The following is a 17,026-nucleotide window of genomic DNA, read 5'->3' on the forward strand; positions in this document are numbered from 1 at the left end:
CTCTGTAATTCTGCCCTTTTATTTGTTTGCTGTTTGTTAATGGATATCAATCCAATGCAGTGTTCTATATAATAAAAAAAGATACTGAGCACTGTAAGCGTGCATGCACACGCATGCATACACACACACACACACACACACACACATGCATGCATGCAGAGAGAGAGAGGAGAGTGAGTGTACACTGTGTGTCTGTATGTGTGTATGTGTGTCTCTCTCTCTCTCTCTCTCTCTCTCTCTCTCTCTGTGTGTGTGTGTGTGTGTGTGTGTACACATGCACTGTACTTATATGAATAATATAAGCATATTAGCATGCACAATTCAAACAAGAGATCAAAATGTATGTAATTTTATTTATTTATTTATTAACAATTTGACCATTAATCATTAAGATACTGGATTTCAATTTGACAGATAGTTTTATTACTGTTATATGAGATTCTCATAGAAGAATGAACTATTTTCTCAATCACTTAAATGTAAAAGAATGCATCAAGTTAATGAAAAAGTGCACAGAAATCTAATTGATAAGCTGAAAGAATTTAAAAACGACTACAAACAAATCAACATAAAAAACACAACAATTTAACTTCAAAAAAAAAATTCTTATATGTGTATTATAAACTATGAAACAATAATAAGTATAAAACCAATAACAAAACTTTCCATTTCCCAATGGAAAATTTCTAAGTAGACGTATAAATACATCAACCTCAAAGAAATTTTACAACGTAAAGTTTGATTATTAACTGGTATTACTTGATCTATCCCAGTTTTTGTAGACTGATTTCGCAATCTGTATGAGCAGTTGGTGCATAATGATATCGAGATGCCATTATTATAAAAACAGCCATATCAATAAGCATTAAGACAACAAATAAAAAAAATTCATCAGCCTGTAACAGAAATAAAAAAAGGGACTGCATTAATTAAATGTCATCTAACAAAGTAGATGTAAGAAATAAAACTTATTAGATAATTAGTACTAATAATGTTCATTTTATTGCTTATAATAATTAAACATAAGAGCTAATCTTTTGTTTACAAAAGAAAATATCATTGAAATTGATGTATTAATTACAAAAATATAATTTTTTTATGCTTGAAATTAACAAAATAAAACTGGTCAGCATTTTTAATAAAATTATTTAGAATACATTTACCTCTTCTGATACAGACTTTTGAAAAAACTGCTGGTAATAAAAAGATTAATTTTATAAATGTCAGGTATTTTTCAAAATGAAATAAATACTGTACAATAAAACATACAAGGTGTGTCTATTCAATAATTCAAGTATGTTTCCACCTCTTAGAGTAAGCTGTGAAAACTGATTGTGAGTTCTTGGTATGTGACTCTTGGTAACTGATTGTGAGCTTATATGTGTCTGAAACTGGATGACAAACAACACTCTTGGCAATTCAGTAATTGTGAGGCATTGCTTAGTGCAGTTTTGTTTTTTGTTACGTGCCGAAAAAATGTTAAATTTAAAAGTTGAGCAACATGTTAATTTCAAATTATTGGCAAAATTTCACAAAACAGTGACAGAATGTTTTCAAATGCTTATAAGACTTATATGTCTTATAATGCTTATAATGCATATAAGTGCTTATTAATGCTTATTAATGCTTATTAATGCTTATAATGCTTATTATGCTTATATGTCTTGTTTGTGTTAATGCTTGCATGCGCACGCGCGTGCACGCACTAGTCATTACTTACTTTGTAACAGTTTATCAAACGGATATTATACTACAGACAAGGTTTTGTCTTTTTTTACCTTTAATTTCATCTTTCTCAAATACATGTAGCATGGCTAAGGTTAAGATGAATAATAGTATAATGACATAAATAGATAATATCAATAGAAAGCTGTCAGATCATAGCAATTGTTATGAGGAACATATAACAGCTGTGAAATTGTTTTGTAGCTTAAATAGGAGATAATCGTTTTCATTTGCTCTCATACTATTTGTTTTTCAACAGAGAAAAAGAGAATATCATGTCAAAATCATACAAGATACCCCTTGAATAAATAATAATGTTTTAAATTTGATGTTTCATGTTAATTACTGGTTAATGATTTTTCATTAACAATAATGAAAGTTTGATTTTAACAGTAATGATTCCAATAGCATAATTTAAAAAATTGACTAATAGAAAACTTACCAAATTCTTAAAAAATTTTGCATGAGATATTATGACAACAATCAGATTACCAAAAGCAACTGTCAATAACCAACTTGCTGAGAGTACAGATTTCATGCTACCTGGGGCCTGAAAAAATATTTAAACTTTATTTATTTACATATCTAAATACTGATTAAATTATTTATAATCTTTTTTCATTTTTAAAAAACCTATTTGTTTCTATTATTACCTGAGTAAAAGAAAATTCAATTCCAGTAACAACAAACATTATTTCAGCTACTGTCATCACAGCATATTGAGGAAAAAGCCACAACATATGCACTTTGTTAGGTGGTGAAATCGTTACAAGATTTCCACTCTAAAAAAAAAAAAATAAATAAAATAAGTTTTATGACTACTCTTCATTGTAATTATGTAGTTTTTAAACCTTAATACAATTTTAAAATCCTTTCAACCATTTTTATTGGAGAACTTTTAAATAAATTCACATCTGCCATTGGCTATTTTGATTTCTTAAGACTGATATTTCCCAGTACAATTTTCAGAATTGTAACAAATCATTAGATGCCCGTTTTATAAACACTGATACAGCCAATCTATTGGCTGATACAGCCAATCTATACACAAAAGCAGAAGCAGGCCCAGACAAACAAATTTATACTCAAATACGTTAACTTCTTCACAGTGTAGTCTAGTAATGAGATATTAATATAATTTTTAAGAAACAGAATAATTCATTAAGGAAACAGTAAGTACTATCATTATTGTTAAAAAGTATGTCTAATGTTAATTACACGCTAAAAAATTAAGAACAAATATAACATATTCTTTTCTATACTGGGGATTTGACTGAATGGTTTATACTTCAGATACATTTCTAATAATTTTGAGGGTAAGCTTCTTTATGAAAATATGAAGATTAAGAAAATTCTCTGATGGTTTATTAGTATCTGGGTGGAACACAATTAGTTTTTGCGTAAATTTAACCTGGTCAATACAAAGTCAATCGGTAAGTTATTTCCCCATTCAAGTAAAGATAACCTGATCTCCCAAGAAACTGTAAGAAGAATGGACACAACAGGCCTTGGGGGATAAAATCGTCTTAAAGCGCTCTTTGAAGGAATTTTTGGTCTCATTTTGTGGCCCTTAAACAGTTGATTTTATTTTATTCCTTCTTTTTTAGAACATTCGGGGGGTGTTTTGCTCAATAGATCCCTGGTAAGAATGTGTGGATGTGTGGAGTTAGAATTTAGGCAGAGCTGGTCTAGCCCTAATCATCCCAAATTTTTTTTTGTACATTACAATCTATCTAATTCTATAAGGACAATTCTATGCCCTTTATGAGAAGTAGAATCTGATTTAACAAATGACAGCTTTTACAAAGAAAAGAGGGTAATCAAAAGATTATACGCATCTTTTTTTTATTTCTAAATGCATTTCAGTGCATCATATCAATAAAATGGGTCTTCTCAAATACGACCCGTATTTTTTTATATGTGTACTGTCAAGAAACATCTGGTTAAGAAAATAATAAAGAAACTTCAAACTTGAAACTTCTAGATAAAACTTAAGATATTCTATATAGTCTAATAAAAGATCTAGTAGATCTAGTAAGATCCTTATCGGGTTGAATGAGAAGCTTATAGATCTATTATTTGAAGCAGTATTATGTGTCATTCTTACTCTGTACGTCTGAAGTTCAACCAATGAAATCTTAGCCCCCTTTTACTTCTGTTTTAATCATCCCTTAGCGAGAAAGTTACTTTCTTTCAACCCTGAAGTTGCCATACATTTGTATCAGGGAGAAGATGGATTTGCAGATACTGAGTGTAGATTGATTTCCTCTGTTGACAGAGGAAATCAATGATTTATTATTATTGATGATTACACTAAACATCTTTGTTTGGTATTCTGAAACCACTGAATAATTAAACTGATTTAAGCATTTTAAGAGTTGCTAGACGGTCTCTTAGAACAATTTTATATTATACCAAGATACTTCATCTCCAAACAGATGTCTATAGATGAGGATGGTCAAGAGCGCATCAAACATTTACACGCGCAATGCCTGAAGCTAAGGTTAAACAACCCCCTATAGATACCAGGTTATGTTAAGAAAGTAACCAACCACAGGTTTTCTTCAAATTTTATAAACATTATGGGACAGTTACTGTATGAGGAACTTTTTTGCTATTTATTATTTTTACAAAAAAGCTAATGTGAAATGAGATATTTATTAGATAAAGCTGGACCTTCTATATGAAAACATTATGAATTATGAAATATTTTAATACTATATTTGAATATTCAAACATTAATAATCTATTAATAAATATTTTTAATCAAATCAGACAAAATAACTTTTCTCAATTATGTGATTTTATAGTCTTTTTATAAGTCATAAGCTTCATTAACAATAATCTAAATACTTTTTAAACAGGATACTCTGCAAACTGAAAACATACTCTAAGAAAGAAACATTAAAGATAACAGAAAAAATGCACTTAAAGATAGTAATTTTTAATTTAGCTATAAGAGACTACATATTACCAATAACATAATAATTTATTTCAATTAAAATTTATGAACCACAAAGAATAACTTACAATATGAGTTTTATTTTCATGTATAACTAGTGTATAAACTCCACCAGATCCCATTTCAATGTCATCATCATCATCATCATCATTGTGATTGTCATGACCGTTTCTTACATGTATTTCAGTGCCACCTATATAAATCCGGAAACTGAAATTTAAATTATAGTCTATAATAGAAATTATTTAAAATAATTAATTATTTTTAAAAAATTAAATACCAATGAAAATTTACCTTCCAACTAATCCTGGTATTTCTTTCTGTGGTGTATATATATCACTTTTTGTTAAAACAATTGTAGCAGTTTTTTCATCATCTGTTATTTTCAAATTTCCACGATCTGCTGACAGTTTATAAAGAACACTGAAAAAAAAAAATACAAATGTATTAATAATATACATAAATTTACACTTCATTTTTACACTGTCACATTATCAAACACTATGTTTATGGGTTTTCAAATATTTATAATAATAATGCAAAAAATAAAATAGTAAGCAAATAAAAGCAGGTGAGTATGGATAGAATCCTTAACTTTCAGTTGGTGAGGTGATGTTTCACAGACACATATGGTGAGGTGACATCATTTTGATACCCCTTAATTTTTTGTTACTTTTTACATCATTTTTAAGTAAATTTTTTATTTTAGTTATTGTTAAGTGAATAAAGGTTTTTAAAACCCCTTTAATACTTTAAATCACTTTTTAATACAATAAAATACTTTAAAATAGGAAATAGGAAAATAATTTATTCCATACTTCAATTTCACTTTCATTTTGAATATTACGTCTGTTGCCAACTCATAACATATTATGTGCCACAACACAGATATTTCTTCTCGGTTCTACTTTAGACCATCTAAAATTGGATTTATTCAGATAAACATTTTCATCTACTTTTCCATGTTTATCAATCCCTACATTTTCACCACCTCCTGAAACTTCGACCTCAGAATCTGTGTTATGTTCGCTGACAATACAGTCATTCCATTCAACAGCCTGTTCCTCATTTCCTACAGCAACCACCTCTCAATTTCCATTTCTAACCGATTCTTGATTATAATTTGCACCTTGTTCCCTATTTTGACCTATAATTGGTTCATCAACATCTAAATTCATGGTTTTCTGTCCATACAGTTCATGAAGAATTGCTTCTTCAAAATTTTGATATTCACGTTCATTTTTACACTGGAAAAAATTAATACAATTTGCTAATAAAATTGAAACAACTAGATACAAATAAATTAATATTTAAGCAAAAATCCACATTATTTGATCATTTCACGAAAGGAAACTGTACTTACAGTTGTAAGCACAAAATGGTAAGCACACATCAGTTTGACGTTGGACACTCAATTGAGAAAAAGCAGACAATATAAAAATTCTCAGTGGACTGCAATCTAATTATAACTAAAAAATAACCAATTACTACAAAGCACATTTCATTATATGATCAAGGGTGCGGATAATCACATAGCGACCAGACGCACACTGTCTTTTTGACATCACCTCACCAGTTGAGGGTTAAACAAGATGGAAAAACAGAATTTAACTGGTTTAAAGCTATCAAAGCTTAATTTTGGAGTAAAAGAGGAGGGCAGTAGATCTAAAAGAAATAAGCAGGAAGAGGTAGTATAACGGTGTGATGGAGGAAATGGAAGAAAAGTCAGAATGAAGAAATCATAATAGAAAAATGATTTTGGAGAAGGCAAAGTATATTTAACATACCGATCAGGGAAGGCTTGGAATATGAGAATGAATGAAGTAAATATTACAAAAGTTAGCCGGCAAAGTACTATATATTGGTATAGATGATTAAACTGATTTTTTATTAACACTGGATTACATATTACACCTTCAAAAATTTTATTTGCTGGTGTAGCAAATGTCATACTCCATCTATTACAAAACCTTGAAGAAATTGGCCTGGTAGTTAAAAACAATAGGTTGTCACAAAATTGAAGTATTAAATTTTAGCAGTATAAGTCTTTGTTACACTTAAGCATGCCTGTGTCTGAAGGGTTGATTTGTGTAAACAAACACACACTCACATTTTTAAACAGCATTAATGATAGCTGACATAGGTTTCTTTGCTTGTCTGGGGCTGTTACAAGGTATTATAAGATGTTAGTAATGTGGAGTTACATTACATCATTCATGCAAATGAGGGTAAAGAGAGGGCTGATATTTTGGCTAAGGAAACAAGAACTTTATGTATCGGTCCCGAACCGGTTTGTGGAGTAAGCATAAACTTGGACAGAAGAAAATGAAGTAGTTGGGTTACAAGGAAATAAAAAATACTTTGGAAAGCTCAATCTGAGGAAGAATTTATAAACCTAATACAGACCTTTATTGATACTGAATAGGTAGCAGTCTCGTGAAAATAACTAGTTTTTTACTAAATATATATTTTATGTTAAGGATTAATTAAAAAAATCATAGGACTCTGCAAAGAAAACCCTGTTGATAGATTGTGCCAAAAATCTAAAGACACTGCTTGGTACTTATTTCTAGAAAGATGACTAAACCAAACAAACTAATGAAAGGATTAATGCTAGACTACAAATGAAAGTTACAAAAATACAGATTCTACCGACTTGATAATTCAGTATAAAGTTGCAAGAACTGCGGTTTTAATTTAAAAATACCAGAAATATATTTTTTTAAATTAAAAAAAAATCTGATACTAAAGCAAGTAAACAAGTTTTTCATAATAAAGATTTAAAAAAAAATGGGTTTCTTAATTATGTAGCTCCTTGGATGGTCACGACAAAATCACAAAATTAATTAGAAAGAGATAGAGACGTCACTTGTTATCAGAAAAAATACAAAAGATTAAATTGAAAAGATAACAAATGAACATTAAAGGATAATATAAAAAAATAAATTATTACAATAATTTTTTTTTTGCCTGATAGTACTGCCAGATAAGGTTGAAGCATTTGTATGTTTATGAAAAATTCCATGACCAGATTTGAACCAGGGACCCTCCAGATGAATGGCCAAGATGCTAACACTCTGCCACAGAGATCAGCTAATTAAGGGCACTTGCTCAAAAACATTTTTTTTTAAATGTGTATTCTTTTTCATTTTTAAATTTTCCCGCTTTTTCTGTTTTATTTGATTTATAATGCATGGTATTTGAGAGAAGATTTCTGTTGAAAAAATGTTTTTAATAGTTTTGTATTTATTTTGTGACGATTGAATTTTATAAACGTTTTTTTGTAGTTCGATTTTCTTCCTGCTCACATGCGCTTTATTTTGTCTTGTACAGGCTATGTGTCGTACGTTAGGGTAAACGCGTACTACTGCGGCTGCGGCCACGACCAACCCTGGTCGTCGCTGTACTGAATACGGCCAGACATGCGGCCAGCCGGTGCGGCCAGCAATGTAGTGGCCGCGCCTGGCCGCACCGTCGACCTCACTAACAGTCACGAGATGGATGTCTCCGAGGTAGCCGCTGTTGCGTATCTGTATATTAATCGTGTAAAACGCAAGAGGAAACACTGGGTACATCCTGTTTTACGATCTCGGTTGTCAAAAGGAATGTTTTTCTTCTTTTTTTGCGATCTGCGACAACATGAAAAAGAATTTTCCAATTTTACTAGAATGTCAGTGAAAAGTTTTGATCATTTATTACATAAAATCGGTGATAATATAAGAGGCATAGACACAGCAATGCGCATGCGCATAGGAAATGAAGAAAAACTAATCGTAACTTTGAGGTAAGTTTTATTTTTCATAATAACATGACAATATTACTGAACAGAATAATTCAAAATCGTACACAATATCAATTACAGAACAGTGGCTTTAACCTCTAGTAAAATTTGTCTTATTAGTTTTAAAGTAGTTTTGATAAAGTTAAAATTAGTTTTTATTTGTAAAGTTACCGGTCTTGAGACTCATCAAAACAGGTAATTAAAGGCGACCTTCCTTCATCAAGAACATAGTTACTTTCACTAGAAACCGAAGTGGACGTTAATAATGCCTCAGGAGACTGCTTCGTAGGATACGGTTGAGTCGAATAAACCTTGACTGAATTGACCGATTCGAATTTGAGGTACTAGGGTGGTATGGTATCTGTATCGGCTTGAATAACCCTGCGGAGAAGACGCATTGCAGTTCAGCCTCTTCCAGAACACGTAACTTAAACATCGGAGGAATTTTTTTTTAACTAATGACATCATGAACAATCTATCTTCATCGTTCAATAATTCTCTTTCAAGATTAATTTTAGCTTCCGAAGATTCTTTCAACACTTCCACTAGTTTTTCGCCTGCTTCGTCACGCGGCTTTCTTTTTCTGGCAAGCACCCTTGTCTGGTAAGGTCCCGCAGGTGTATCTTGTGAGTTGTCTGAATCTTGAGGGTCCGGTTCTAAACTAGAGTGAGTTGTGGTCGGTTGATTGGTGGAATTTAAGAAAGATAACAAATTAAAATACACGTAAGGAGTTTTTCTGGCAGCCGCAGAACTACTCTTAACTCCACTTAACCTTCTTTTTTCTCTGTTGTAAGAGTCCTTTATGTTCCGCCACTTGTTCTGTAAACTGATACCTGTAACAAAAGGAACAAATAAAATAGATAAGTTTATTTTAAAGCGATTCTTTTAAGAACATACAAAAATCCACCTTTATAATAATATCATTTTACTCAGAGTTTATTCTTTATAAATTTTCTTGCGAAATTTTGTTAAATTTTTGGCAATAATTATACAAAAAATTCAAATAAAAAATAAAAAAGTGTGTTTTATTCCGATTTTGTAAAAAAGTATTGAAGATATAATTTAAGGATTTCTTCTTTTTTTTTAATTTTACGGACACAAAATACATAGGGGCTAAAACTATCAAATTTATAGAAAAATTTTTAAGCAAGTTATAATACAGTAAGCTATAGTTATAGTTTAAGTACAGTAAGTATAGTAACTTTGTACATTTTTAGTGATCTGTGAATCGCTACATTAATTTTTCAATAAAATTATTCTATCAATACCGAATTACAATTATTGAACTAATTTTACAAATTAATGTTTTTGTTTTCAGGTATCTGGCATCAGGAAACTCATTCGTTGATTTGCACCGTGCTTTTCGCCTTGGAGATACTATTTTTACCAATACCTACGAAAGAGGACCGGTTACGAATAGCAAAAGGGTTCGAATATTCAACAATTTCCCCAACTGCCTCGGCGCAATAGACGGCAAGCACGTAAGAATTATGAAACCACCAAACAGTGCGTCAATTTACTTTAACTATAAAAAATACTTTTCGATCGTATTAATGGCCATTGCTGACTCAAACTATAAGTTTACTTATATAGATGTAGGTTCTTAGGGGAAATATGCCGATTCAACAATATGTGAACAGTCAACTTTTTATAAAAGGTTACTAAATAATCCTGAAAACACGCCGATCTCACATGTAAATCCAACACCTTTGCCGTTTGTATTTGTTGCAGATGATGCGTTTTCTAATTCTCACAGAATTATGCGTTCATATGTTGGCAATCGACTCTATAATGAAAAAGAAATATTTAATTATCGCCTAACTAGAGCTAGACGTTTCGTAGAGCGTACGCTTGGGATAATGGCGAATAAATGGAGGATTTTTCACAGGCCCGTAAATGTAGACGTTGACTTCACTTACATTGTAAAGGCTTGCTGCTTATTATATAACTATGTCAGAAGTAGGGATGGTGTAAGATTTCGGGATACGCTCTGCGGATATCCTACAGTATAATCTACATAATTACAGTATATCCTACAGAATTATCCACAGGATAATTCGCCACAAATACAAACGAACCGGCGTAGATGCACTTCAAATAACAGAAAAATTTTTGCCAGTTACTTTGTAAATGAAGCTGCTCTCGAGTGGCAAAACAGATTTATACGATGAAAAAATATATTTAAAAAAAATAACAAATTGTAAATTTATGAAAATAAACTTATATTCGAATACTCACCTGCTTCGTTTTTCTCCTTTGGTGTTCTGCATTCGCTGCCGCCAAAAACCATTGCTATTTCTTCCCGCATCTTTTTCTTTACATTTTTGTTTGCGTATTCATCAAAAGACAAATCCCGTAAAGCAGGCCTTTCTTTCACCTCGAGAATGAACTTTTCAGTATCGAATTCAACGGATGACGTGATTCAATAGTTTTTAAAAATCACAGCAAGGCGTACTTCACAGATAGCTGTCTGATCGCAAACTGGCCGTCTACCGTGTGCGTTGTCCATAAGATTACATGAAACCTTTGGTCGTAACGACCAGCCGGTCGGTAGTTGGTCGCATAGACAAGGAGTGCGCGTTGATTCATGTTTACTCTATATATTTGTGGCCGCATCCGACCAGCCGCAATCGTGGCCGCAGTAGTGTGCGTTTGCACTTAATGAATTTGCAAAAGTTTGTTGATTTTCGTGGTGATTAATAGTTTTACTGTAGTTTTAGTGCGACACTGCGATTTATTTTGATTTTCTTGTACAGTTTAATTTTTGTTAATGAAATTTATCGGTAAACAAGCCTAGTTTGTTTTTTAAATCGGTGCCTAGAATTAAGAAATTAAACAACCGTAAAAACACTGAAAAGAAAGCGAAGGAAAATGCTGTTTGCAGGATACCTGGTTCCAAAATAAAAGCTGAGGATAACTTAGTAGTGATAATTGTTCTAAAAGCAACGCATCTAAAGACTGCAAATTTTCATGTATATATGGTAATTATGATACTCCTACCAACGACTTTGAGTATGACGTATTCAATTTTGATGACTTCAATAAACTTTTATTAGAAATAAGTATGCGAATTTTGCCAAAGCCCCCTAAAATTTTTGTTAATGAAATAAAAACTTCTTATGGTTTGGCTATTTTGAGAAAGATCAGTATCGTTAATGAGGTGAAGACGTGCTATTTTGGCTGGATATTTCCACTTGTCAACTACTAATGGAGAGTCTACCTATGGTTTGTAGCCACAAACTGATGAAACTGGGTGTAAATATGTTGTACAGACTTGTTCAGCCAAAGAACTTTTAGTTTTTCTCAACAACCAGAAAAGATATTTGATCAATTCTTTTTGTGTTTTTTAAAGAAAACAGATCTCTTTAACGCTATGGAAACTTTCAAACAGCACAATAGAACATTTTAAAAATAATTATTTCTCTTTCGAGGCAGAGGAAAAACACAAGTAATTATGGTACAATTAAAAAAAAAAATGAATCATCGACTAAAATAAAAAATCAAAACCATAGCGTTGAATAAAACCCTGTAAAATATGAAGTAAAAAAAGTCCTATTCAGTTTATTTTCTAGTTTTCTGTAAAAGTGTACAACATAGAAAAATTAACTTAGTACGTATAGGGCAATAGTATGAAAATGCCCTTAACTTAGCAGTTCAGCTAACTTTTAAGTTAACTATTTAATATAATAAAAATAAGTAAACGTTTATTAATTAACCTAAATTTTATTAAATGTTAATTTACATCTAAATTATTCTTTTTTTTTTGTCTTCAGACATTTGACTAGTTTGATGCAGCTCTCCAAGATTACCTATCTAGTGCAAGTCATTTTATTTTAATATACCCCCCTACTACATCCCTAACAATTGCTTTACAAATTTGTTTTCATCATTGCTGTCTGCACAGTTTTTTTCCCATCTACCTACCCCGGTAATATCAAAGCAACTATTCCAGGATGTCTTAAGATGTGGCTTATAAGTCTGTTTCTTCTTTTAGCAAACTCTGTTCTCTTGATTCGAACAGTTTGTGCGTTGTAACTGAGTCTTTTTCGGCGCTATTGAAACGGTGGTTAAGTATATACCTTCCCCAGTTTCTGAATATTTGCTGATTGAGAACTGCTGCAACGGTTTTATGCCATATATATTCAGACACGTCTCCTCTGTTTCACAGAGATTCAGAGTTTCAAGGCGTACAATTTGTTCAAGCACCCACCTCATCGCAGCAAAAGAATGAATGGCAACGACTTCTGGTAGTAGAACCCTGTAACAAGCAAAGGAGTTACCCCCTTAGTCCTGCTTGCGTTCTTTTAAGAATGAGGGCCGTAATTCGTGACTACGTGTTTGATCACAATACTTCACATATTTGATCTAGCAGTGGCGAAGAGCTGCAGTGTGAGACAGTAGAATATAGAAGGTTTCCCGTGGCCCGCTGCAGGTTGTAGTCATATTTGTGGGTTTGCCCAAGAGTCTAAATAGAAGGAAGTTAGTGAGCATTTATATTCGCAGATTGTCAGATTAGGGTATCTCCGGCCATGACAGATACCAAAAAGAGGTAGGCAGGAAGTCTGGCTGGAAAAGGGGACCTGATCTTTTTCCATCGACCTCCTCAGTCTCTGGTAATGAAGACTTGGTGGCAGATGTAACACTTGGCTGTAACACCACATTTCAAAGCTTCTAATCTTTTCTTTTAGGTACTCAAATCGTCCAAGTTTTACATTCAAAAAAGTTATTCTCCAAACATATACTTTCAAAAATGTTTTCCTGATGTAAGCAAATAATATTTCTGACTGAAGGCTCATTTCGCCTATGCTATTTGGCATTTTGTATCAGTACTGCTTCGTTCATCTTCAGTAATTCTGCTTCCCAAATAAAAAAATTCTTCTATCTCCATAGTCTTTTCTCATCCTATAATTATATTTAGTGGCCCTTCTACTTTATTTCTACTACATTTCATTACTTTTGTTTTGTGCTTGTTTATTTTTATGTGCTAGTTCATCTTCAGACTTCATCCATGCCATTCACTGTTTCTTTTAAATTTTTTTACTCTCAGCTAGAATTACTACATCATCAGCAAATCGTAGCATCTCTATCTTTTCACCTTGCACTGTTACTCTGAATCTAAACTGTTCTTTAACATCATTAACTGCTAGTTCTATGTAAAGATTAAAAAGTAACGGGGATAGGGAACATCCTTGTCGGACTCCCTTTCTTATTACGTCTTCTTTCGTATGTTCTTCAATTATTAGTGTTACTGTTTGGTTCCTCTAAATGTTAGCAATTGTTCTTCTATCTGTGTACTTGAATCCTAATTTTTTAAAAATGCTGAACATTTTATTCCAGTCTACATCATAGAATGCCTTTTCTAGGTCTATAAACGCCAAGTATGTTGGTTTGTTTTTCCTTAATCTTCCTTCTACTATTAATCTGAGTGCTAAAATTGCTTCCCTTGTCCCTATACTTTTCGTGAATCCAAATCGGTCTTTTCCTAACACTTCTTCCACTCTCCTCTCAATTCTTCTGTACAGAATTCTAGTTAAGATTTTTGATGCATGGCTAGTTAAGCTAATTGTTCTGTATTCTTCACATTTATCTGCTCCTGCTTTCTTTGGTGTCCTGACAATTACACTCTTTTTGAAGTCTGACAGAACTTCCCCTTTTTCATAAATATTACACACCAGTTTGTATAATTTATCTATCACTTCCTCACCTGCACTGCACAGTAATTCTTTAGGTATCCCGTCTATTCCAGGAGCCTTTCTCACATACAAATCCTTTAATGCTCTATTAGATTCAGATCTCAGTATTGTATCTCCCTTTTCAACCTCTTTGACTTTCTCTTCTTCCTCTGTAACACCAGTTTCTAATTAATTTTCTTCATATAACTCTTCAATATATTCCACCCACCAAACATTTCTTTTGTATTATAAATTGGTGTACCATCTTTATATAACACATTATTTAATTTTAATTTATGTACCACAAAATTCTCTTTTACTTTCCTGTATGATCTGTCTATTTTAACAAGGATCATTTCTCTTTCCACTTCTAAACACTTTTCTTTAATCCACTCTTTTTTCACTAATTTGCACTTCCTGTTTATAGTATTATTTCTTAACTGTCAATAGATCCTTTTACCTTCTTTATCTGTAGCGTTCTTATACTTTCTACGCTCCTCCATCAGCTGCAATATATCCTCTGATATCCAAGATTTTCTACCAGTTCTCTTTGTTTCGTCTAACTTTATTGAAGAAGATTTAAGAATTTTCTTTTTTTTAACATTCTTTTTTAACATTCTCCCATTCTTTTTCTATATTTTCTACCTTATCTTTTTTACTCAGACCTCTTGCGATGTCCTCCACAAAAATCTTCTTTACTTCTTCCTCAAGCTTATCTAAATTCCACTGATTCATCTGACCTCTTTTCTTCAGGTTTTTAAACCCCAATCTACATTCTATTATCAATAAATTACGGTTGCTATCAGTGTGCTCCTGGATATGCTTTGCAGTCAATGAGTTGATTTCTAAATCTTTGCTTAACCATGATATAATCCATCTGATGCCTTGCAGTATCACCTAGCTTTTTTCATTGTATATTCTTTTATTATGATTTTTAAACTGGGGTTGGCAATTACTAACTTATACTTCATGTAAAACTCAGTAAGTCCATCCCCTCTTTCATTTACTACTGTGCAGCACATATTCACCCACAACATTCCCTTCCTTCCCTTTTTCGATGCTTGCATTCTAATCTCCAACTTATATTAAATTTTCATCCCCTCTTATATGTTTAATTTCTTCATATACATACACTACCTCATCATCATCATGGGCATTTGTAGGCATATTAGACTTAACAATCATCATCGGCTTAGGTTTTGATTTTATCCTGATCACAATGATTCTATCGCTAAGCTTTTTGAAATACTGAATTAATTATTCTAAAATCTCCTGACCAAAAGTTGTTTTCCTCTTCCCATCGAACCTCCCTAATTCTTACTACATCTACATGTAACCTACCCATTTCCCTCTTTAAATTTTATAACCTGCCGAACTTTTTTAAACTTCTAACATTTCACCCTCCAACTCATAGAATGTTATTTTTTAATTTTCTGGTGACCACTTCCTTAGCAGTCCCACCCGGAGATCTTAACAGGGACTAGTTTACATCCAGAATATTTTACATGAAAATGCAGAGAGCTACATTTTCTTGAAAAAAATACAGCTATAGTTTTCCATTGCTTTCAGCTGCGTAGTACTCGGAAGATTGAGTGATGCTGATATGGCCGTTTATGTCTTCCTGATCTACGCCCTTAGCAGCTACTGAAAGAGCTTCTGCGCTCTTTCAGGAATCATTCCTTAGTTTGGCTCTCAATAGATATCACTCTGATATGATTGCACCTTCGGTGCAGGTACTCTGTATCACTGAACACTCAAGCCCCCCCCACAAACAATCGGCAAGGTCTCATGATTCATATAGGAGGATCTAAATTATAAAAAGAAAATAATTAAAGTAATAATAATAACAAATAAATAATAAAAATATTAAAGATGGGAAGACAAAAAAAATGACAAACAAAATTACAGTGAACTTTGCAACTTAATATAAACTGAATGCTTACCGTAGCCTTGGATTACCAATTTCAGATTTATGAACATTATCAAATCCAGGTATTTTTTCCACAATTATATTTCCTGGCTCATATTCCTCATCATCATTTTTCATAATAAAGTAGGAAACAGCCTGAAGAAAGAAAACATATTTTACATGTACAATTTTGTTTTATATACTTATCAAATTAACAAACATCAAACATCATCTAACGTAAATTTATCACTTTATTATAATAAATTTTTTAATGATTTTATTTTTCATTAATAATAAAATACATTGCTATCATCAGGGCATTATCATCATCACACTTAAGAACTGCTAGTTGACATGATCAACTGATTTAGATATTGAATACAAGTAAGATAGCTAGTAAAACAGGCATGCTAAATTAAATAATTCATAATTTTCAGAAACAGGAATAAAGAAAAAACCTACTACATACTTTATATCTTTTTTTAAGCACTTTAGACATCCTGTATGATAATTTCCAAACAAAATTATCTTTGTTTAGCTTTGAGCATTTACCTTTAGCTTTTTTGTTTACTTCAAATTATCGTATATGTAGTCACTCATGTATTTGAAATGAGTTACTTGATATCTATTTCAGGAGGATAAACACAGCCATTCTGGAATTACAGTAGCAAAGCAAACATACTACCTCAAATACATCACATAAGAAGTGCTTTTGATGATATTTATTTTATTTCAGCAAATCATTGCTTTACTTTTTCAATAATGCCTTAGAATTAAAAGTTTATCCAAAATATACTATTTTTAAGGCAGCACTTAAAATTTTATTAACAAATTTTCACTTTATATTCTCTGAATGTTCATCATCTCGGTGGTGAATCCACTGAATTCAGCTAAATATTATGCAATATTTAGCTTACTTTAGGAATCCATTCCAAAATTGAATTTTTCTCTTGTACAAATTTTTCTAGTTAATAAAC

General features: G+C 31.8%; 1 protein-coding gene across 1 annotated transcript in view; it reads right to left on the reverse strand.

The window, feature by feature from the left end:
- Positions 1 to 764: 764 nt before the first annotated feature.
- The window catches only part of LOC142329548 (peptide transporter family 1-like), a 60,900-nt gene continuing 44,638 nt past the window's right edge, over positions 765 to 17,026 (reverse strand). Inside the window, exons 10-16 of the mRNA XM_075374219.1 lie at positions 16,100 to 16,205; positions 8,932 to 9,301; positions 4,982 to 5,110; positions 4,756 to 4,897; positions 2,379 to 2,507; positions 2,168 to 2,275; positions 765 to 896 (exon numbers count right to left, since the gene is read on the reverse strand). Of these exons, the coding sequence (XP_075230334.1) occupies positions 765 to 896; positions 2,168 to 2,275; positions 2,379 to 2,507; positions 4,756 to 4,897; positions 4,982 to 5,110; positions 8,932 to 9,301; positions 16,100 to 16,205 (1,116 nt within the window). The remainder of the gene's footprint in view (positions 897 to 2,167; positions 2,276 to 2,378; positions 2,508 to 4,755; positions 4,898 to 4,981; positions 5,111 to 8,931; positions 9,302 to 16,099; positions 16,206 to 17,026) is intronic.

Source organism: Lycorma delicatula, chromosome 8, assembly GCF_047948215.1.
Source record: "Lycorma delicatula isolate Av1 chromosome 8, ASM4794821v1, whole genome shotgun sequence".
NCBI classification, from domain to species: Eukaryota; Metazoa; Arthropoda; class Insecta; order Hemiptera; family Fulgoridae; genus Lycorma; species Lycorma delicatula.